Raw genomic sequence first — 19,779 nt, forward strand, 5'->3', positions numbered from 1 at the left:
AAAAAAAAAAAAAAAAAAAAAAAGGTCCAATTTGATCAAACAAACAAATTCGAAGAAGAGAGAAAAAAATCTCCGGCGAGATCAAATCTTCTTTGTTAGTTTTATTCAGAACATGGCGGCCGCGAAACTCGTGGCTTTGTTACTATTTCTCGCCTTGGTTTTCAATTTCACCACTTGTCTCGTCTTCGCCGACGCTGGAATCGACGGCGGTGAAATCGAATTGGATCAACTTAATTCTAAAATCCGTGCCCTAGGTTTTTACAACTCGGAATCTTACAGTTACTTCGATTTTTTTAACTTTGTGCGAATTCTCAATTTATGTTTTGTTTTGTGGGTTTTGTGAAGAATCTCAAATTGATGAGAAAACAAGAGAACTTAAAGGGAGAGAAGAGTTATTAGCAGAGAAGGAGAAGCTTCTTCAAGAGAGACAAGCCAAAGTTGCTTCTCTGGAGACTGAGGTTTCTTCACTTAAGGTATGCATGTAGTGGTGTCTCACTTCAATTTACTTCCTTGTTCACTCATCTTTGTATACTTTTCTAATCTTGCTTTCAGTTTGGAGTCACTGATTGTGTTTTTTTTTTGCTTCATCAGAAAAAAGGTTCATCAGATTCTGTGGAATTGTTGAGTAAAGCACAAGCACGAGCTGCTGAGTTAGAGAAGCAGGTGAGAGATCTTTATATTTTGAGAACTCATCTTGTATATGTATATGCATGTAAGTNGAACTCTTCTTCTGCCTCACGTAAAAGAACATAGAATGCTTGGTGGCTAAGGTACTCTGTTGGTATTGTGTACCTCTTCTTCTCTAACCCGACCGAGACAGCTAGNTATGGTATTAAATCTCAAGGAACAGAGATGTCATGTGGCGTTTTCCTTTTTATCGGATCTCTATGGTTTATGTTTTGACTTTGACCTTCATTAATCATATTGCAGAGAACCAACATGTGATTTCATGAACATCTTTCTCTCCCTTTTCTTNATTTTGAGAACTCATCTTGTATATGTATATGCATGTAAGTTGCTTAATTCTTTACTCTCAACGTTTCAGGTTGATGTACTCAAGAACTTTCTAGAGCAGAAAAACAAGGAGAAAGAATCGATAGAAGCACGGAGTAGTGCAGCTGAGAAAAAGCTAAATGAATTGAACTCGAGACTTGAGAAAGTATGTTTTTTACATCCTTTGGTTCCTTTTTTCTCGTGAGTCATGTTATTAGTATCTCTGTTAATCAATTTATATAGCTTAACTCTGGTCGTGCAAAGTAATTGATTTTTCTTATTTAATCTACCTTGTTTCCATCTTTTGCTGGACTTTTTTTAAGGTTTTAGCCAATTAAATGTAGCTCTTGAGTAACTTTTTTTGGTCTTTCCTTTTGAGTTTTTGTGTCCCTAGTTATATTATCTGTTCTGCAGGACAACTCCTTTTCAAAGTCGATGTTTGGTTTTAATGTAGAAATTGGAATTGTATGCAAGTCAAGTATGGATGCGTGCTTTTTGTTTTTTTTTGCCAAATTTAACAAGAGAGTCCTGCAGTTTCACAAGACAAATGAAGAGCAGAAGAACAAAATACGAAAACTTGAGCGTGCTCTTAAACTCTCCGAGGTATGATGATATGGTGCTCATGGTTTAAGTTTGGTTCTCCTCGACTTTTTGGTTTTTTTCCATCACTTTTTAATCTTATCAAAATGAAATTTTAGGAAGAAATGGTGCGGACAAAGTATGAAGCAACCACAAAGGCTAAGGAACTGATGGAGGTTCATGGGGCGTGGCTTCCCCCTTGGCTTGTTGTACACTGGGCTAAATTTCAGGTAAATAGAGTTTGTCTCTTACGACTTTCTGACACAATAGATTTTCTCAACTGAGGTCGGCACTTCCTGAACTCAGACTGTTGCTGGGACACATTGGGACGCCCACGGAAAACCAGTTATGGAGAAAGTAACTCATAAGGTACTGTTTGTTTATCCATTGGAATGGTGATACATGTCTATTTAAGGAAACGTATGTCTAATGAAGTTTAATTATCTATTAGGTGACACAAGCCAAAAATCAAGCTGAAAAATGGGCTAAACCGCACATGGCTAATGTTAAAACTGTAAGCAGCTTACAACCAATGTCTACCATTACTCCTCATGAGGCACTTATGGTTATGCTTATGCTTACGCAATTCTGTTTCCAGAAATATATTCCGGCCATGAAAGAGACTGTTAAAACACATGTTGAGCCACACGTGCAAACACTATCTACCAAAGCGAAAGAGGCTTACCATGCTTCCAAGAGTGCAGTTACTCCACATATTGTCAAGTTTCAAGAACATATAGATCCCTATTACCAGGTGAAGTATTTTTCTTTTTGTTTTTGATATTAGTCTTTCAGCTTATCGTTGATGACAATATCCACTTAATGCGTTCTGTTTTTGCTCTCCAGGAGGCTAAAAAATTTAGCAAGCCATACGTTGATCAAGTAGCCACGGCCACAAAACCACATGTTGATAAGGTGAGAGCTACCATGAAACCTTACACAAAGAAGGCGGTTCACATCTACAAAGAGTCCCTAAAATCTGCCTCAACGTATCACCATCAGGTCAGGATGGGAAGCACTGTGTATATTATATATACATTCTAGTTATGAATAGTAGTATCATTTCTGGAGGAAGATGTTGTCTTTTAAGCTGATAAGTGTGTCTATCTGTGAAGCTTCAAGCTAATGTCGAAAGAAAATTGAAGAGCCATGAGCTGATGGAACCTTTTGCCACGAAAGAGTTCATTTGGTTTACAGTATGTTTTCTGGTCTTGTACTCTTAAGACATCATGCTTTTTTGTTCTTTTGCCTCTCAACTTAAAAGTTGAAAAACTGTTCACTGCAGGCCTCTGCTTTGTTGGCGTTACCCATCTTCATAGTGTACAAATTTCTCTGTTCGCTCTTCTGGCAAGTTTCTTATAACCAATCATTATCTATAAGATGCTAATATTAACTTTCAGTATATTGCTCTCTAGTTAGTACAGATACACCATCCTTGATTTCACTTAATGACCTTCAGTGAGCTTGTTATATGTTTATTGTAGCACAAAGACAAAGAAGCCTATCCGACAGCCTCATCACCATACTCGCCGTAAGGCCAAAAGGGGTCATTCTGACAAGTGAAGTCACATGATGACGCTGTTGTTACTTCCGCGTGCTATAAATATTAGAGGTACATCTTACATTATGCTTAAATACACGTCGCAGAATGGATCTGGAACAAAGAATGTGCAGTCGTTGAATAGGTCGTTAGGCCAAGCCAGAACTTACTTTCCATAGAATTGAGTCTGACTGATGTTGATATATGGATAGTGTGTCCCGTTTCTGAATCATAAATGCATAGTCCTTATGTTAAGTGCTCATGTAGTGTAAAAGCTGTAACTGACTAGTGACTGAGGTTAAATCTTTGGAGTGATTTGTGTCAAGTGAGCTTGACCTTTCGCTATACTCTTGCAGGTAAAGACGGATTTTGATGCGTTCTCTTTGTGCCTCAGCAACAGTCTATATGTTTTCTTCGTTAGTATGAAAGAAACAGCTTATGTTAGAGGTATCTTATGGTTTAAGCTCGCTGTGCACAAGTGTTTCTTCACTCTCTCTCTCTCTCTCCGTTTTTGAGATGCCTTTTGGATATAAAGTTTTCAGTCTTTTTATACAGAGAAGATTAGACATCTAGAGGAAATCTAGCAAGGGCTTGGTTTGTGTATTTTGTGATTTATGTGGATAAAATTTGGGAGTTCCTCCATTACTCTTTTTTAAAAGCCATGTTTTTTTTCTTTCTTTTATCCTTTTTGAAATATTGGGAAATATTACAGCTTTTATTTTATTTGTAACTGAAAATCATAGAGTCGCACCATAATTGGCTTGACTAACCTTTGAATCTTGATATCTTCCTAGAATAGGTAAACAAATGCGACAATAAAAACAAACAAAAAGGTTTTACCAACAAGTAAAGGGAATTTTCTTCCGCGTGCAAACAAAATAAGAACCATAACTTAAACTGACAATTACCACTTTAATAAGATGCCCAGTATCCATCCAAGTCCATGCACTGGCTCATCTCCACATTTCCGAACCCGTTTTCGCCGTTGAACGAAGCACTAACCGAAGCGACATCCTCGAGTGACACAACAGGAGGCGGCTGGACCAGTGCACCGCCAAGGTTGAGATTGAGCCCTGAGACAGGCATGTGGACGTTGTAGTTCATTAGCTGCTGATGATGAGCAGAGTCCATGGTGGTGCTTGTGGAGGCACGGAAGACCCTAGAGAGCTCGGCTAGGTGAACCGCGTTAGCCATGATGGACTGGTTAATATTGAGGCTTGGGTGTGGTTGTAGATGCGGTGGGAGTTGAAGGAGGTCTGATGAGTAATTAGGGTTGTTGTTGTTGGTTGATAGTAATGAGGCTCTTACGTGGTTGTGGTTATGACTTGTGCTGCTGCTACTGTTGCTTATGTATTTCTTGGTTGCTTCTGTTTTCTTGAATACTCTACACACTACCCACTCGTCTTGCTGCATTTACGTGTACCATCATAGATACGAAGTAAGAATTATTGAGCTAGCTAGTATATATAAATATGTAAAAATATTATACCTTGGAGGTTCTGTAGGAAGACTTAGAGTGAAGTCGATATTCATGCATGACCCAACTAGTCTTCTCCCCACGAGGAGCTCTTCCTCTGTAGAAGACCAAAGTCTTCTTCATTCCGACCAACTCGGATGTTGTGCTATTGAATATCTCTTTGTCTTTTCCGGTGGTTTTCCAATATCCTGTATTCGTCGCCCTATTCGTCCTCACCCCTGTCGGGTACTTCCGGTCCCGTAGACTGAAAAAGTACCATTCTTTTCCTCCCATCTTCGCCTTCTCTATCAACAATTTACTCAAACAGAAACTTTGTGAATAACTTGGCGAATTAACTTTTTTTTAAAAGAAAAAACATTTCCAAAATGTGAACATATTACTAATAATTAAGCTTTCTGCTTCTAGAATCGACGATAATAATATATTATTTTGTGACGATTAGTAAAGCGACTCTTTGAAAAGATGGTATTGTTGGTATGTTAGATGAATCCTAGAGTAATGAAGTTAACTGTAAAATAGTGGTAACATTTTGAGCTGAGTAATACTAATATGATGAATGTTTTAGGTTTTTTAGATGAGTGATTTGTTATTTATAAAGTTATATTTTTTAAAAATGTGTTATTAAGCTGAATAATCCGCACAGTTTGGAACCAAGATAACTAGATAAAAAACAAAGATAATGTTAGTTTATCAATATCTTGATTATGGATGGAACTAAAGACAAAATAAGTTGATGAGAAATTAACGTACGTACGGTAGTGAATGCATGACTTCCGTTCATGTAACTAATGTTTGTTAGGAAACTTCATCGTGTGACTTTCTATTTTCAAGATACATGCTTACTTTTTTCTCTCTCTCTTTCTATACCGAGCATTGTTTAAGGAAACTTCATCTATTCCAAAGATTCTTTTGATAAATGTATTCCATATATTTTACATTTATATTGTGACCGAAAGGAAAAAGGGAAAAAAGATTTTTACATCTATCTAGCCTTCGCACCAGTGCACCACAACCACATGCTTATCCCTTAGTTTTTTTTTGGGGGGACAAATTCATTAGTTTATAGTACAAGAAAATAGTTTTATAGATTGTGAATGGGATAGCTAATACAAAGGAATTACAACCAATGATGTACTCTCTTTAATTTTACACTAACTGACTTACGACTAGTAATCTAGAATATCCTCATGACATTATTGCATGCATTTTCATAAGGCGAATTATATATATAATGGGTGTAAATATATCTAATGAACTTTTAGATGCTTCCCAAAATAGAAGATCATTAAATTTATGTGTACATGTGTAGATCTAGTATATACATACATATATATATGTGTGTGTGTGGCATGTTCTCAACATTCAATGACTCATTTCTATCATTTTCCTCATGTATGTATTATGTATACCATATATATGCTTAAAGTAGAAGAAACACATAATTTTGGTTTTTAATATGTTCAAAAAATTGCTTCGGATATTTTCTAACCCAAATAAATAAGGTCATACCAATCTTGAATAAAATCAACGATGTATATCAATATGCACATGTATCTATCTACCCATCAAAAAAAAATTATCTACATATCGATCGAAGAGATATACATGTGATCTTTTATGTGTGTGTGTGCGCGCGTGTGTAGGAAGAAAGTAATAAGAGTAATTAACGTACCAGGAAGCTCCCACGGTTCGGACTTGTTGAGATCAACGTCGGCGATTGCTTTGCCTGTGAAGTTTTGATCGGCGATCTTATTAACCAAGTAATAAGATATTAGCTCCTCATCCGTTGGATGAAATCTGAAGCCTGGCGGCAAAGCTTCTTCTTCTTTCTTCTGCTGTTGGTGATCTCCTTGTTCCATTTTATATGATCTTTAGTCCAGATCCAAGAACCTTTCTATCTCCTTGAAACACATATAGTAACATGTCTAAGATTCACAATCCATAAGATAAAGGTACTAAAAGAGGAATTCGAAAAGAAAAAAATAACAAGAGATATGACAAGTATAGGGTGAGATATTGGGCTTACTTGTATGGAAGAAGAAAAACCAGACAACCAAAACTTTTATGAGATTAGGGTTTTGGTGGTATTTATATATCACTAGACAGGGATGACTTGCGACTATTCTAAGGAGGAAAATATGAAGGAAGAGGAGAAAAAAATGAAGGAAGAAGACAAAATAAGGGTAGGGTTTTTTCTTCTTTTCTTCTTACTTTTGTCGTGCATGTGATTAAAAAAACAATTATTATAACACGGTTTTGCCTTTATTAATTATAATATATACACATATTTATAAGTTCTTGCATATTTAGGAAATTACAGTTACCATCCAAGATTGCAAAACATGGAACTTTAAAATGAAGACTGCTTTGTAAGATACTACTGTTTTGTAAGTATTTACATTTTATTGTTTATGCGATTATCTATAAATAATTGAATTAACATTACTATCTTATCGAGTAGAAATTATAATGTAGAAAAAGAGGAAAATGTGGAAGAGACTAGAGAGTGTGTGCATGAAGCTCTCACCTAATAAGGGTCTTCAAGTACAAGGTACATGCAGCTTACCTCCCACGTCCAAATTTTATCCTTTGTTTTTTTTGTGTTGTTGGTCAAGAAATTCTCCTTTTAGACCCTTACTACACTAATTCATCTTACCTTATAAATATATGTCCCCTGAAATAATTACGTTGGGAGGTATATAGTTTTTCTCACCTGAACAATTAATATTATTCCAAAAATTAATTATTTGTCTATGTAATTTTATACATATTAATAAAATATAAAGTTGACGACTTTGTCTTTTCAACACATTTTTTTATCCATTCATGTTCATTATTTACTAGACTTGGTGTTTATTTACATAAGATTCGGTTGTGTTCTTTTTCTATTATTGTTGTGAATCGAATCGAGCAAGAAAAAAAGAGAATCGTTTTGTCTCCCTACTATTATCCAAATCCGCAAATGAGCCTAGAAATCGTTTATCACTAGGAATCAACAAGGTTTGAAAGAAAAATGGTGATGATTTCTCTTAAATATAGTTGATGATGACTATGATTAGTTTGAACAAAAAAAAAATCTCTTCCTATCAAGACCACAAAATGACCAATATTAATTAAGTTCTATAATGTATCTTATACTTCAATTTGGAAAAGAAATTTTTTTGAAACTTTTACCAAAGATATAATATGGATGACGGTTTGTATAACTGTTGTCTCCTTCAATTGTATCTTTTAAGGATTTCATATAATCATTCAACAACCCGCAGATTCATTTGCTCCATTACTATTCACAAAAATGAAAAATGTTGTTAAAGAAATTTAGTAACAACAAAATTTACCAATTGGAAATCAACCTAGCACTTTAGATACTCTCACTTCGAGATCATTTGGTATAAACTTAATAGATAATCACATTTCCTTTACGGTCCAAATATTGCGGACACACTATTGGTTTGCTTCAAAACTTTTTACGACTTGTCCTAAAATATTAATGATACCCGACAAAGAAGCGTATATAGTAGTAATTAATAAGTCGAAACCCAACATTTCATTTAGAAACTCCGGTTTGACTTACTAATAGCTAGTATAGGATATGAATAACTTGATCACAAAACAACAACATATTTACGTACACTAATATTCTCATATTTAGAAACAATTAGCTTGGAGTACGTCATCAAAAGTACAAGAAAAATTGCACAAATTCGCTTACTTAGTAGACATTTAACCCCAATCAAGTGTATTGTATCAATGAACTCAGTGGTGTCGTCCAAAAAATAGATAATTTTATCGTTAACTAAAATAATATATTATAATTCTATCAGATGAAACATGCCGATTTTGAAAATAGCCACGACAATTATATACTTTGAGAAGATATATTACTATATACTATATATTATAGTATTTTCCCTCATATATATTCACAGTCTTCCAGAAAATACAATAGGTTTAACTTATCAAACACTTCATGTAAAGAAAACGAAATGCGTCTTTAATCAAGGACGAGTGTCCCGATCATTAGGAACCTACCGTTCTTTGTACATTTTAGTCTTAATGTTTCCTCCGAAGCTATCACCATTACGTATAACGATTTTTTTATTAGCAAAAATATGTTAAAAGATTGTTATAATCTGTTTACAGTTCAAAATCTTCAAAATGTTAAGATATACTCACTCGTACAAGAAATTACGACACGTTCATCTCATCAAATCATCTTTTGCGTGTGTTATATTAACTCTCCTATTCTAATATGTTATTGGGTAACCACGTTTTACTACGAAGAATTATTAAAAATTTCCGTTAGAAAATAATCTTAATTAAGTAAATTTGCATGACTATGTAATTTTCAGAAAATCAAAACTATATATGCATGATAATAGAAACTATAGTGGCACTTTGTGCTATATGATGTACTTATTAATTGGGTTCATTTTTGCATCCTATCGCAAATCCATTTTTTTTTCCCCAATAAAACTTTTACATCTTATTAGTGAATAGTGATGTAAAAATTCGTTATTTTTAAGAACTCTAAAATTTAGTCGTTCTGAATATTGCATGGCGGACACATACACAAATTGTTACAAACGTAACGTAATTTGATTGATACGGATATACATGTATGTTTTGGTAGTATCCACCGAGGTGTGTGAACGTTCATCGATGTGTTACAACTGAGCCACTCACCACAACCTAGCTCCACCTGTGGTTATATGTATTACCCGAGAGGCCGAGACATATCTAATGTAATTTAAAACTGTTTTGGTAATTCCATAAAAAGTGACGAGAAAAAAGTAATATATTACTATTAGTGAATTACAAGTTGATTATAAACATATCTACTTAATTCAGAAAGTGACACATTCATGGAAAAAAGGATTTGATTGATGCGGAATTCATGCTTGGTATGCTACTTGTAACACACTTCATATATAATTGTGGTATTTTTTTACCGTATAATTTATCAATAAAAATATATTTATTTCTGATTTGTCTTGTATCTAAATTTAATAATTGTTTGCACAAATTTGCAAGCAACAATCTTTTGAGATGGACACGTACCTTGTAGTCCAATCCCAATAGTAGTATCGACTTATAAATTTTGTGTGTTTACTTTATGTTTTCACTTTGCTACATTTCTAAGTACCGTTTTGGCTTGTTTGAGGTCTTTTCAAAACCTTTAATTTATCTTGATCAATGAACATATACATTTTTTACTATCTTAACAAGATTTTTAAAGATGAAATATCGACTCGACTGCTTATTATAGAAAAATATTAAAAGTTACTATAATATAAGATTAGTGTAATTATGTGATTCTAATATTTATATGGTCGATTGGTTTCAAATTTTGAGCCTTCCATTTCATTTATCTATTCGTGAAGCATTTCCATTTTTTTGTTTTTAAATCTTTTTGTTTTTAAGTTTCATTTAATATATATTGTTACTCTAACTTTCAAAATTTTATGGTTTTATACGTAAGCATGAATGTAACTTTTTAAGAAACCCAATTGTATCTAGTTATTTTTGAAATATATATAAGAAAATAAAATAACTAATAACATAACAATTTCCAAGAACCAATACATCATCTACTCTTGAGAGAACCAATTGTAAAACGGCTTCAGCAACCATTTTTTTTACATTGATTAATAAACCAAAAACAGCATGTGGTCTTAATCTTTAGAAGTAAAACGTCATGATATGTCGCCTAATTCCACAACACACGCCTTTTTTATGATCACACAACAATTGTAACAGTGTCAGTCTTTTATTTTTACTCTACAGTTAATCTTGACCGTCTATTCAAATTTACGATGACGTGTCTTTCCACGGGTAACTTAATCTTTTAACCCCGCCTGTATCGTCTTTTAACTAAATGTAAAAAAAAATAAAAAATATAAAAACGAACGGTTGAAAAGAGTGAAAATATCTACAGAGAAGAGAGAGAGAGAGCGGAGGTTTTTTGGTTTTGGCGACGGAGCTTTTCTTTTTGAGTCTCTCTCTCTTTACCGTACAAATGGCGCCGCCGAAGGTCGACGGAGAAGGGAAAGGGAAAGCTGTAGCTACTACTGTGCCGTCGACAAGAGTGCTACGAAGCATGGATCGGAAGACTCGAAGTGACACTCGGCGAAGCGGTTCTTCTTCTAAGCTTGTTCAGCTCGAATCTCCTGAGAAGAAGAAAAGGAAGACGAAAGCGAAGGCTGGTGGATCTGCGACGAAGAAGATTAAGAAAGAAAAAGAAGAAGAAGAAGAAGAAGAAGAAGAAGAAGAAGAAGAAGAGGTCGCTGTGAAAGTTGAGAAAGAGGAGGAGGAGGAAGATGGTGAAGATGATGCTGCAGAGGAAGCAAAGGAAGAAGAAGATGACGATAACTCTGGGAAGAAGAAGATTGTGATCGAGCACTGGTAAACGAATTTGTCTTCTTCCTTCTTTTTAGGGTTTTTTTTTTTTTTTTTTGGAGAAATTTGGGGGCAAATGTAGAAGCGAGTATTTAGGGCTTTTTGTTCTCCGATTTTGAAGCTAAATCTTTTGGATTTTTTTTGGAAATTTCGTGGTTCTTAGGGTTTACTCTTATCTTGTTGTTAGGTTTTCGTTCTTTGAATCTTCTTGATTGTAATTGGTGTGATGTTTGAGGAGAGAAATCTTAAAGTGAAGTCATTGTATATGAATGATGCTATGTCTCGTTACATTGCTGAAGTGTGTTGTGGTTTTGGTGAAGCAAACAATGCAAATCGTTCAAGGAGAAGGCAAATCAGGTGAAGGAAGGTTTGGAGGAAGCTGTTCCTGGCATCATTGTGACTGTGAATCCTGATAAGGTAGTGAATCCTTCAGATGTATATATGTTGTCATAAATGCTTGTGGGTTATGATTGTTTGAAGATGTTTGACACAATATGTGATGCATTAGTATGCTAATTTTTTTTCCCTTTTCTGATGTGTTTTAACAGCCAAGGCGTGGTTGCTTTGAGATTCGAGAGGAAGGTGGTGAAACATTTATCAGTCTTTTGGTAAGCTACTTCATTCTTTATACTAATTGAGTCATACTTCTGTGAGTGGCTTTGTTCCATTTGAATTGAGTTTTCTTATCTTGTCCGTTCTACATCTCGTAACATAGTTTCTTTCATGGTATGGTATTGAAATTGGAAATCAGTTTGAGATCCGTCAGCTGAGTCAACTGATCACTAATGTGGTTTACTTTATGTTTTCACTCTGCTACGTTTCTAAGTACCGTTTTGGCTTGTTTGAGCTTCGTGCTAAGTCCTTTGAAACAAAACTAACTACCAGATCAGATTGTTAGTGACTAGGTATACAATAAGAAATAGTTTGCTTTCATGTTATATAGAAGATGATGTGACTTTCTTATGTAGGGTATGAAGCGCCCATTTACACCGATGATGGAACTGAAGATGGAAGAGGTCATTAAGGACATCGTGGAGAAGATTAAATGACATAGGAGTAATAGTTTCTATCAATGCTGAGTCTTTTGTCTATTCCTCAGCCATCGGCTAATAGGCTTTAATATTTGACTCTCTAGAGCAACTGCAAGACTTTTTAGGATTAATTTTTAATGGTTTGGTGAAAACCCTTCAACCACCAGTTCATCATTTTTGCAGTGCTTGATCGGCTTTGTGCAGGTTATTGAAGCTAAAACTTTCTGATATATTTCGTTGATTTGAAATGATTTATGTAGTTTGGTATTAAGTCGTCTTCGTAATGCTACTATGCTAGTTTGAAGCAAGCGTTAGTTATGTTATGGATTGGATGAATGAAGATATAACATTAAAGTTACAATTTGGTAATACAAGTTTCACAAGACAGAACATCACACTTTTGCCTAATGATAGATGATTGAGGTACAATAATGTGGGTAGAAATTGTTCGTGTAATTGATCCACTTCATATCACCATTGCCTCTGTCTTAATCCATCTTAGAACCCAGCAAAGCTAGCAACAAACCCGAGAACGAGGACAGCACCAAAGTTCAAGCCAGTCTTAGACGCAGAAGAAGGTGGTTCAGCCTCGTCAGCTGCTGGCATCTTTTTCTTACCAGACTTCTCTGGTGCCGGAGCTGGTGAATCAGCTTCTGATGGTGCTGATGCAGGTGCGGTCTCTGGAGCTAAACCAGGAGGAGAGTCTGCGTAATCTTCTTCCTCAGCTGGTCCAGGAGCTGGAGTGGCAGCACCCTTCTTGGTGGGAGATGGAGCTGGTGGTGAAGACATGGGTGGGGGTGGAGGAACCTTAACCGGAGCCCCAAGTCCAGGAGCCACAATGGGCATGCTGATCTGGACCACAGAGAGATTGTATGGGTTACGGAAGACTGTCGTAATGTACTCAGCGGTTTGGGGAGCGCCTTTCACACCGGAACCGAAGTAAATCTTTCCGTTAGATTTGGTGCAGTTGAGGAAACCGTTTTGCTGTTGTCCCAAACCGGTGGACTGGTAAAGGGTAGTGAGCAATGTGCTCTTGTCCTTGAGAGCCTTGAGCTTGAGCTCATCAAAGTAGTCAAGAACAACATGGTTCATAAGAATGTTCTTGAGCTCTTCCTCGGGTCTACCAGAGATGGAACCAATAGCGTCGTTGCTAAGAGCCAGCACGGTGATGGTTTGACGTTTGTTGATAATCGGCGTGAGCTCGGTCTTGGCGAAAAGCTCAGTCATGCTGCTGAATTCAGGGTATTTCTCGAGCGCTCGGGTTATGTTAACCGCTGATACAATGGAGGAAACAGCGAGTAAGATGGCGAGACAGAGGAAAGAAGAGGAGACTTTGAGACCCATTTATGGGTGTTTTTATTTATTACCCTTATTGTTCTATATTAAAAGCTCAAACCTCAAAGCCTGAGTTGCAATAGGAGGATCAGCTTAGGTATATATACAGACTTAAAGAAGCGTTCAAGATTAATGGTGCCGAGACATTTACTTATATATTTGTGCTGGCTAAATTTGAACTTGACATTATTGTTGTTACCTCTATATTTGGCTTTAGACTGTTTTATTTTGTACCTTTGGTTTTAGGGACTGATATTGAGATTTGTTATTTTATGCAAAGAATGATGAGATGTTACAACATAAAATAGGAGAAATATAGAGATCAACGTTGAAGATTTTTAGTCCATAATCTTTATTTAGTAGTGACAGGGCCTCTGTTAGGGGGTTCACCAGGTAAACTAATGGTTTCAGCTAACTAACTAGTTTAACTATTTGATTCCAAAACTATTAGATTAGGATCCGTTTTAACAAGTTCCTAGTCTAATTAGATAGTCTTTGTAATTAATGTATTTTTTTTTTGTCAACATTGTAATTGATAGATTTAATCATTTAAAGACATAAATGTAAATTTTTGTTGATGTTAAGCCCTTTTTTATTAGGGAATCAACTTTTAGCAAGAGACGAAGAAATCGAAAACAAGTAAATTATGTTATTATCGGAGGAGGAGGGGAGCTATTATTTTGTTTTTTTTCAGCCAATCACAAGGCTTTATTTCTTACCCACGCGCATAAAACGCGAGTTGCGCGAGTGTAGCCAATTCCTGTGGGTTCTAACCTACCAAAATCATGCCTATTTAATTCGACACTCTTGTTTCCCAAATTGCCGTCGCGTGGCGTGGCGTGATTTTTTTTTTTGGTTTCTTCTTTCCAAAACCAATGTAAACCGAACCAAACTGTAATTTCAAAATCAAACCGTAATCAATTGTAATAACTCATAACAAAAAGAAATCTCTCTACAAGTTTGATTCAGTCTGCAACATATGTCTCATCACACACCATTGACTTAAACACACATTTTGTTTCAGATAAAAATAAGCAACTTCGAACTTTTTGATGTCGGTTTACCAAATTGAAGGAAACAAGGAAACAATCCAACAATACCAGAGTTTCAGAATTGAACTAGACGTGATCCTAGGTTCTAGATATTGAAAACATCTCTCAAATCACCAGACACTAATAATGACTCTTTATCTACGGATTAACCAAACTCTAGATGACTTTTAGATAAGATCAGAGCTCGACGTGCTTGAAGTGATACTCATCGATTGTCGAGTATATCAGACCATCTCCTTCCAGTGATTGGATAACGCCCCTATAAATACACCAGAAAGAAAACAAAGCAAACTCATGAACACAACAACTTTGACAGAGGTTATAAGGAGAAAGGAGAAAGGAGAAAAGAACGTACTCTAGCTTGTTCTTTGGGATCTTCAATTGCTGAGCAATTTCATCAATGTGTATACCCTGTTGTCTTGCTCTGCAATGAACAAATAACAATTATGAGACCGACTATAGGTGGTGCAGTGTGTACAGCAGACTCAAAGTCACAGGCAAGCAAAATGAGTTTTGATTCGAAGTGGTGCAAGGTAAAGCAAACTCACGTGCAAGCAGGTTGCTTTAGATAGTCTAGAATCATGTCATCCAAGTTCTTGCGACCATTCCCATCGTTTTGAGAGGACACCACCTAAAAAGAGAGCAACAACAATGATATTTTAAGCAAGCAAATCATGTCATGAAGGAAACCAAAAAAAAAAAAATACTTGGTGAATCTCAACGTACAGGGTTCAATGGTGCTGCCTGGTTTGTGTTAGATCCACCTTGAAACGTAGTGTTAACCGACTGAGTAACATCACCAGCTTGTTGTCCCTGTTGAGAAAACACATGTCAGAGAGCATTGATTGAAAATTGTGATCTTACAACAACAAAGTTAATCTTTTTGCTTTATTCCACTTTCTATTACCTGTGATTCAGAGTTCTGGGAGTAGAAGTGTATACACTCAATGTAGTGAAACGTAACCTCATTAAAGTCCATTATAGGCCTGCAAAAACAAAAACAATCTTTTAACACTCAAAATGACTTCACATATATATCTAACAACCTTAAGTAGAGTATACCAAAAATCTATTGCAAATGCCAAAGTTTCCATCAAAATACATACCTGACAGAGAAAACAAGAAGCTGAGTTTTCCCCTGAAAAGTCTTCAGATGACCATTGAGACGCACATAAGTTCCATCACTGTTTCATTTCACAACCTCACCCATTAGAAGACACTTCCAAAACAAATGTAATCTTTTACCATAAATCAGACAACAAAACTAAAAAGATACTAACCGCACAGACTCCATTTCTCTAGCGTCAAAAGATTCATTCACCCTATAAAGAAACGAACAAACATCACCAAATTATACAAATTTCACCTTAAAAAAAAAACTCTTTGAATCATCAATCAAAAAGTAATAGTATCTGTGTGTGTATACCATCTTTTACAGTCAATTCGTCCTGTACCATCATCAAGAGTAAATCTAACTTCTGTGACTTTTGAATCATCTTTGTCACACACTAGACCAACAAGTGAGACCTACAAATCAAAGCATCACACAATTCAGTATCCTTATATATAAACAAAATACAGTAGTAATCTAGAATCTGGTGAGATAGATTCATGTACGTTTGTAAGTGAGATCCCATTGATGACGAGACCAGATTTCTCACCACCGGATTGAAAACATTCAGTGATTTGCTTCACCGTCACTGGAACAAGACCTTGAAACTCACGATTCTGCAATATTTTTCACAAATCGGATTTAGCTAAATCGAATCAATCAAGTGCGCAAATCAATAGATTTGTTTCTGAAACTTTCGATCGGTTCAAATTAAGCGAAAAAAGGGGAAGATGTGATTAAAGTTACCTTAGCGGTGGAGGAAGAGGATTCGTAGGCCTGAGAAGGCTGAGAAGACATGAATCCGCCGCCGGAGAAGGCCGAGTTAGGCTCGAATTGGCTGCTGGAGAACATTTTTCGAAGCTTTCGGAAATCGGAAAACCCTAAGGTATTACTGAAGAGATTGAGAAGTTGAGAAGTGATTAAGAGAGCGATGAATTGAGTATTTCTTTTTGGGGGAATTTTCCCTCCAATTTTGTCCAGAGCTTCCCGCCTATTTAGGGTTAATAGTCCGCTCGTTTCCTATTTAGAAATTAATTAATTTAATTGCTGTATAAAACTAATTAATTTTAAATTATGAATTGTAAATTCATTAAATTTTTAGAGATTTGGTAGACAATAATTTTGATATTGGTTCTTGGTTTACTCTCAGTTCAGTTTTATTCTTCGGCTCAAAGTTTCGGTTTAGAGGGATTTGGGAAGGTGACAACTCGAACGAGGTAATCTTTCGTGTTAACCTCTAAATCTAAGCTCAATCATCTACTAGTGAGATATCATAGAGATTGGGAAAAAACTTTGGTACCGTTTACCAAGTTGATTTCATAATGCTTTGGATTTTACTGTGGTGTATGTGGTTACAATATATCAACAACTGGATTACCAATCGAAGCCTTAAATTGCCCTTACTCTTTACTAGTTTACTGGATAAAGAAAAGATAGATTAGCCCCTAATCTTTTACCAGAATACGTAGAGATTAGTGTAGTAGAGTATAGACTGTGTAGTAGTAGTTAACAAGAAAAAGAAATACAAAGTACTGGGCAAGAGATACAGACAGCAAACTCAGCCAAAACGTAACACTTTCAAAAGACTAAATCGGACAAAAAGGGACCCCAATAGGCCTACGATACTTTGGTACTATTGAGAAAAAAACTTTGATAGGTTCTGGATTCACTCGCCAACACAAGTTCCACAAAATTCTTTCCTGTGATCTCAAATCAAACAAAGAGAAGAGACCTGAATGTTTTGAGGAGCAAGACTTAATAAGTGACGTTGTTGGGGAGATTTCTGATGACGTTGCTCTTCATTCCGAGCCTGACACTGCTTCTTGCTCCTCTTTTGTTCATCTCTCTCAGCACCTTCATCCTCACTATATCCTCCTTTGAATGCACTGTTGCTAGACCCATTCTCTTGTACCTGTGTTTAAGATTTCATTTCAAGTCAGATTCTGCAATACTATTTCTAGACAAACACAGAGAGAAATGATCTCTGATGGGTAAAAGACAAACCTCGAGGTTAAAGAGTTGACAAGGTGCTTCTGAGAAGATGGGGGTGGCTTCTGTTTGTAGTAGCGCATGAATTCCCGAGACCCGAGAGTCCTAGAGGTTACTTTGTTATCGGTTCTCTTGGTGATAACAAGCTCAGACCCACCCAAAAGCTCTACGGTGTTCACTGACTCACCGGACACAACCATCTGATTTTCGTCTCCATTGACATAACTGCATAAACACACATCAAAAAGAAGAAACAATTAGTTCAAGCACATTTAGATAAGATTAGGTAATAAGATACCAACAAAGGAGAAAGCAGAAGAACTGGAACCTGCTGCTGTAGTCATAGAACTCTTCTAGCTCTGCATCTTCTTCATCACCACCATCACCATAATGCACTTTGCAATGACCTTTGGCATCCATATGCTTTCGAACAGCTTCCAAACTGCTAAACGGACGGCACAATTCATTGCAGTACAGACACACAAAGTCTCTCTTGACCTGAAACAACAACCATATATATAAGTAGCTATAAAACAACGATCTAAGATCAATGAACACAGAGCGCTAAACCGAATGCACAAACCTTTAGGCCGAGGTAAGTTAGAAACCCTTTAGGATCCTTCAAGTACTCGACATCAGGAATGAAGAATCCATGAAACTTATGCATATGAACCATACATTTCTCAATCGTCCTATGCTTCCTATCACACATCAAACAGCAAGAAGGGTCAAACTCAAACTCAATACCATCCTCATCCATATCTTCTTCTTCTTCTTCTTCATCTTCACCAGACTCATTCATTTCCGCATCCAAATCCTCATCCGAATCAACCTCAGTCCATTCATCCTCACTCTCTTCACTTTCCTCCTCCTCAATCGAACCCTTCAACTGAGCAGTATCATTCTTCTCAACACGACGAGGAGGAAGCTGCTTGATTATAGCTTTATCACCTTCCTCTTTGTTACTCGCCGAAGCCTTCAAAACATGACTCTTGGACTTAAGATGCTGCTCATGAGCCTTGGAACTCCTGTAACCTTTATTACAGATACCACAGGTATAAAGCATCGGTGCTTCAACAGCTTTGACCTTTTCCTGAGCTATAGCTGCTTGTCTAGCTTCAAATAGTGACTCTGTAACTCCAGGAACACCAGCTATCTAATAATAACATCATAATCACGGGAACAGGAACACAAATCACGATTTGTATAAGCTAAATCAAACTCTTAACGCAAACGAACAAGAAAACGTAAAAAAAGCCAAAAACACGAGAGAGAGATTGATTTGTATTCACCTTGCGCTTGAGATTGTAACGGTGCCATTCGGATTTGTAATGAAACTTTTGCTCAGCGTCGTCTTCGAACTCCTTGTTACACGAATTACACGCTAAACCTGACATATCTCTCTGTAGATCGATTGGAAGAAGAAGAGAGAAAGAGTTAGGAATGGGGTTTCTGTAATATATACGAGGCGACGGCTCCGTAGGTCGGCAAAAATTTTGTTCACGACTAAAAATATCCCCCAAAAGTCTGGTGGCGTAAAGCGGTGATGTTATATGGGTCGGGTTAAGACCCGTTCGGATTTGAATTTTGGCCCAAACTAAAATTAATTGGGCTTTATATCGGGCCCTTTCGCTTTAGTAATTGCGGTAGATTAGTTGCAAACTTGCTGCAATATAAAAATTAATTAGTCCCGAGAAAAAAGTCTGGTTTAACAATTAACACACACGCAAGAAAATTTATGTTCGATATTCTGTATCTATACTAGTATTTTTGCAGCAGTTTTTGCTTAAAAATACTAATAAGGAAAGTTTTAGCAATTAATGCTACTAATGCAATTAATTATGTCGACCTCTAGCAATTTTATATGGACCTCTTAGTATTTTATGGGTCTTTTGATAATTCATAATTTAAGGGCCTCCATTTATTTAGGTTGTAGACAAAACAATGTCCAAATTTTCATAGGACCCGCGAAAATATATTCTTTTACTAATAATCTAGATCAAATTTCCGGAAAATGAAATTGTAAATAAAATTTCCGGAAAATTACATTGCAATAACTATGACATTAATGATATTCTCAATTGCCAAAATGATTCTGAATACAAATGAGTAGACTCTTGATTTATAAGGCATTCAAACTTTAAAAACTTTTATTTGGTTTATTCCGCTTCTTTATTTTAAAGATTTTTAAAAGGTTAAATATGATAATATTATATCGTAGATACACAATAAATATTAAAAGTTAAGATGATATAGTATGAGTTAAAATATCT

At 36.0% G+C, this 19,779-nt stretch overlaps 6 protein-coding genes across 7 annotated transcripts; 2 read left to right on the plus strand and 4 right to left on the minus strand.

Annotated features, from left to right (window-relative positions):
• Positions 7-3,787, plus strand: LOC104752083 (apolipoprotein A-IV). Its single transcript, XM_010431119.2, has 14 exons — positions 7-254; positions 346-473; positions 592-663; positions 1,046-1,159; positions 1,528-1,596; positions 1,692-1,802; positions 1,879-1,941; positions 2,024-2,086; positions 2,171-2,326; positions 2,419-2,574; positions 2,688-2,768; positions 2,858-2,919; positions 3,057-3,184; positions 3,469-3,787. Exons 1-13 carry the CDS (start codon positions 113-115, stop codon positions 3,133-3,135), a joined length of 1,296 nt encoding a protein of 431 aa, XP_010429421.1. The 5' UTR covers positions 7-112; the 3' UTR covers positions 3,136-3,184; positions 3,469-3,787.
• On the minus strand, positions 3,807-6,652 carry LOC104713893 (protein CUP-SHAPED COTYLEDON 3-like). The gene is made up of 4 exons (XM_010431120.1): positions 6,616-6,652; positions 6,262-6,490; positions 4,602-4,873; positions 3,807-4,519 (listed from the first exon to the last, which is right to left on the minus strand). Exons 2-4 carry the CDS (start codon positions 6,446-6,448, stop codon positions 4,025-4,027), a joined length of 954 nt encoding a protein of 317 aa, XP_010429422.1. The 5' UTR covers positions 6,449-6,490; positions 6,616-6,652; the 3' UTR covers positions 3,807-4,024.
• Positions 10,505-12,232, plus strand: LOC104713894 (selenoprotein H). Of its 2 annotated transcripts, XM_010431122.2 has the most exons (5): positions 10,506-10,872; positions 10,942-10,994; positions 11,309-11,405; positions 11,537-11,596; positions 11,957-12,232. In XM_010431122.2, the coding sequence occupies exons 1-5, from the start codon at positions 10,609-10,611 to the stop codon at positions 12,035-12,037; spliced, it is 555 nt and encodes a 184-aa protein (XP_010429424.1). In that variant the 5' UTR covers positions 10,506-10,608; the 3' UTR covers positions 12,038-12,232. The 2 variants fall into 2 exon arrangements, with proteins under 2 accessions (XP_010429423.1, XP_010429424.1); XM_010431121.2 differs by having other exon boundaries at positions 10,505-10,994.
• Positions 12,347-13,608, minus strand: LOC104713895 (fasciclin-like arabinogalactan protein 3). The gene has a single exon (XM_010431123.2). It carries the CDS (start codon positions 13,361-13,363, stop codon positions 12,518-12,520), a length of 846 nt encoding a protein of 281 aa, XP_010429425.1. The 5' UTR covers positions 13,364-13,608; the 3' UTR covers positions 12,347-12,517.
• Positions 14,263-16,488, minus strand: LOC104713896 (replication protein A 32 kDa subunit A). The gene is made up of 10 exons (XM_010431125.2): positions 16,265-16,488; positions 16,024-16,134; positions 15,833-15,933; positions 15,687-15,728; positions 15,513-15,590; positions 15,314-15,392; positions 15,133-15,219; positions 14,955-15,037; positions 14,762-14,830; positions 14,263-14,665 (listed from the first exon to the last, which is right to left on the minus strand). Exons 1-10 carry the CDS (start codon positions 16,367-16,369, stop codon positions 14,584-14,586), a joined length of 837 nt encoding a protein of 278 aa, XP_010429427.1. The 5' UTR covers positions 16,370-16,488; the 3' UTR covers positions 14,263-14,583.
• On the minus strand, positions 16,937-19,009 carry LOC104713897 (cytoplasmic 60S subunit biogenesis factor REI1 homolog 2). Its single transcript, XM_010431126.2, has 5 exons — positions 18,799-19,009; positions 18,090-18,662; positions 17,835-18,004; positions 17,522-17,731; positions 16,937-17,429 (listed from the first exon to the last, which is right to left on the minus strand). Exons 1-5 carry the CDS (start codon positions 18,901-18,903, stop codon positions 17,273-17,275), a joined length of 1,215 nt encoding a protein of 404 aa, XP_010429428.1. The 5' UTR covers positions 18,904-19,009; the 3' UTR covers positions 16,937-17,272.

Source organism: Camelina sativa, chromosome 9, assembly GCF_000633955.1.
Source record: "Camelina sativa cultivar DH55 chromosome 9, Cs, whole genome shotgun sequence".
NCBI lineage: Eukaryota > Viridiplantae > Streptophyta > Magnoliopsida > Brassicales > Brassicaceae > Camelina > Camelina sativa.

Bases quoted from the DNA above. Each gene is read 5' to 3' on its own strand.
- LOC104752083 (XM_010431119.2), top strand. From the start codon at position 113: ATGGCGGCCGCGAAACTCGTGGCTTTGTTACTATTTCTCGCCTTGGTT. The intron at 255-345 runs GTTTTTACAACT...GGTTTTGTGAAG, and splicing joins TTCTAAAATCCGTGCCCTAG to AATCTCAAATTGATGAGAAA. The intron at 664-1,045 runs GTGAGAGATCTT...TCAACGTTTCAG, and splicing joins CTGCTGAGTTAGAGAAGCAG to GTTGATGTACTCAAGAACTT.
- LOC104713893 (XM_010431120.1), bottom strand. From the start codon at position 6,448: ATGGAACAAGGAGATCACCAACAGCAGAAGAAAGAAGAAGAAGCTTTG. The intron at 4,874-6,261 runs GTACGTTAATTA...AATTGTTGATAG, and splicing joins CGAACCGTGGGAGCTTCCTG to AGAAGGCGAAGATGGGAGGA. The intron at 4,520-4,601 runs GTATAATATTTT...ACGTAAATGCAG, and splicing joins CTTCCTACAGAACCTCCAAG to CAAGACGAGTGGGTAGTGTG.
- LOC104713894 (XM_010431121.2), top strand. From the start codon at position 10,609: ATGGCGCCGCCGAAGGTCGACGGAGAAGGGAAAGGGAAAGCTGTAGCT. The intron at 11,406-11,536 runs GTAGTGAATCCT...GTGTTTTAACAG, and splicing joins TGACTGTGAATCCTGATAAG to CCAAGGCGTGGTTGCTTTGA. The intron at 11,597-11,956 runs GTAAGCTACTTC...TTTCTTATGTAG, and splicing joins AAACATTTATCAGTCTTTTG to GGTATGAAGCGCCCATTTAC.
- LOC104713895 (XM_010431123.2), bottom strand. From the start codon at position 13,363: ATGGGTCTCAAAGTCTCCTCTTCTTTCCTCTGTCTCGCCATCTTACTC.
- LOC104713896 (XM_010431125.2), bottom strand. From the start codon at position 16,369: ATGTTCTCCAGCAGCCAATTCGAGCCTAACTCGGCCTTCTCCGGCGGC. The intron at 16,135-16,264 runs GTAACTTTAATC...AAAATATTGCAG, and splicing joins CCTCTTCCTCCACCGCTAAG to AATCGTGAGTTTCAAGGTCT. The intron at 14,831-14,954 runs GTGAGTTTGCTT...TGTTCATTGCAG, and splicing joins CTAAAGCAACCTGCTTGCAC to AGCAAGACAACAGGGTATAC.
- LOC104713897 (XM_010431126.2), bottom strand. From the start codon at position 18,903: ATGTCAGGTTTAGCGTGTAATTCGTGTAACAAGGAGTTCGAAGACGAC. The intron at 18,005-18,089 runs GTTTGTGCATTC...TTGTTGTTTCAG, and splicing joins TAACTTACCTCGGCCTAAAG to GTCAAGAGAGACTTTGTGTG. The intron at 17,430-17,521 runs GTTTGTCTTTTA...TCTTAAACACAG, and splicing joins GTCAACTCTTTAACCTCGAG to GTACAAGAGAATGGGTCTAG.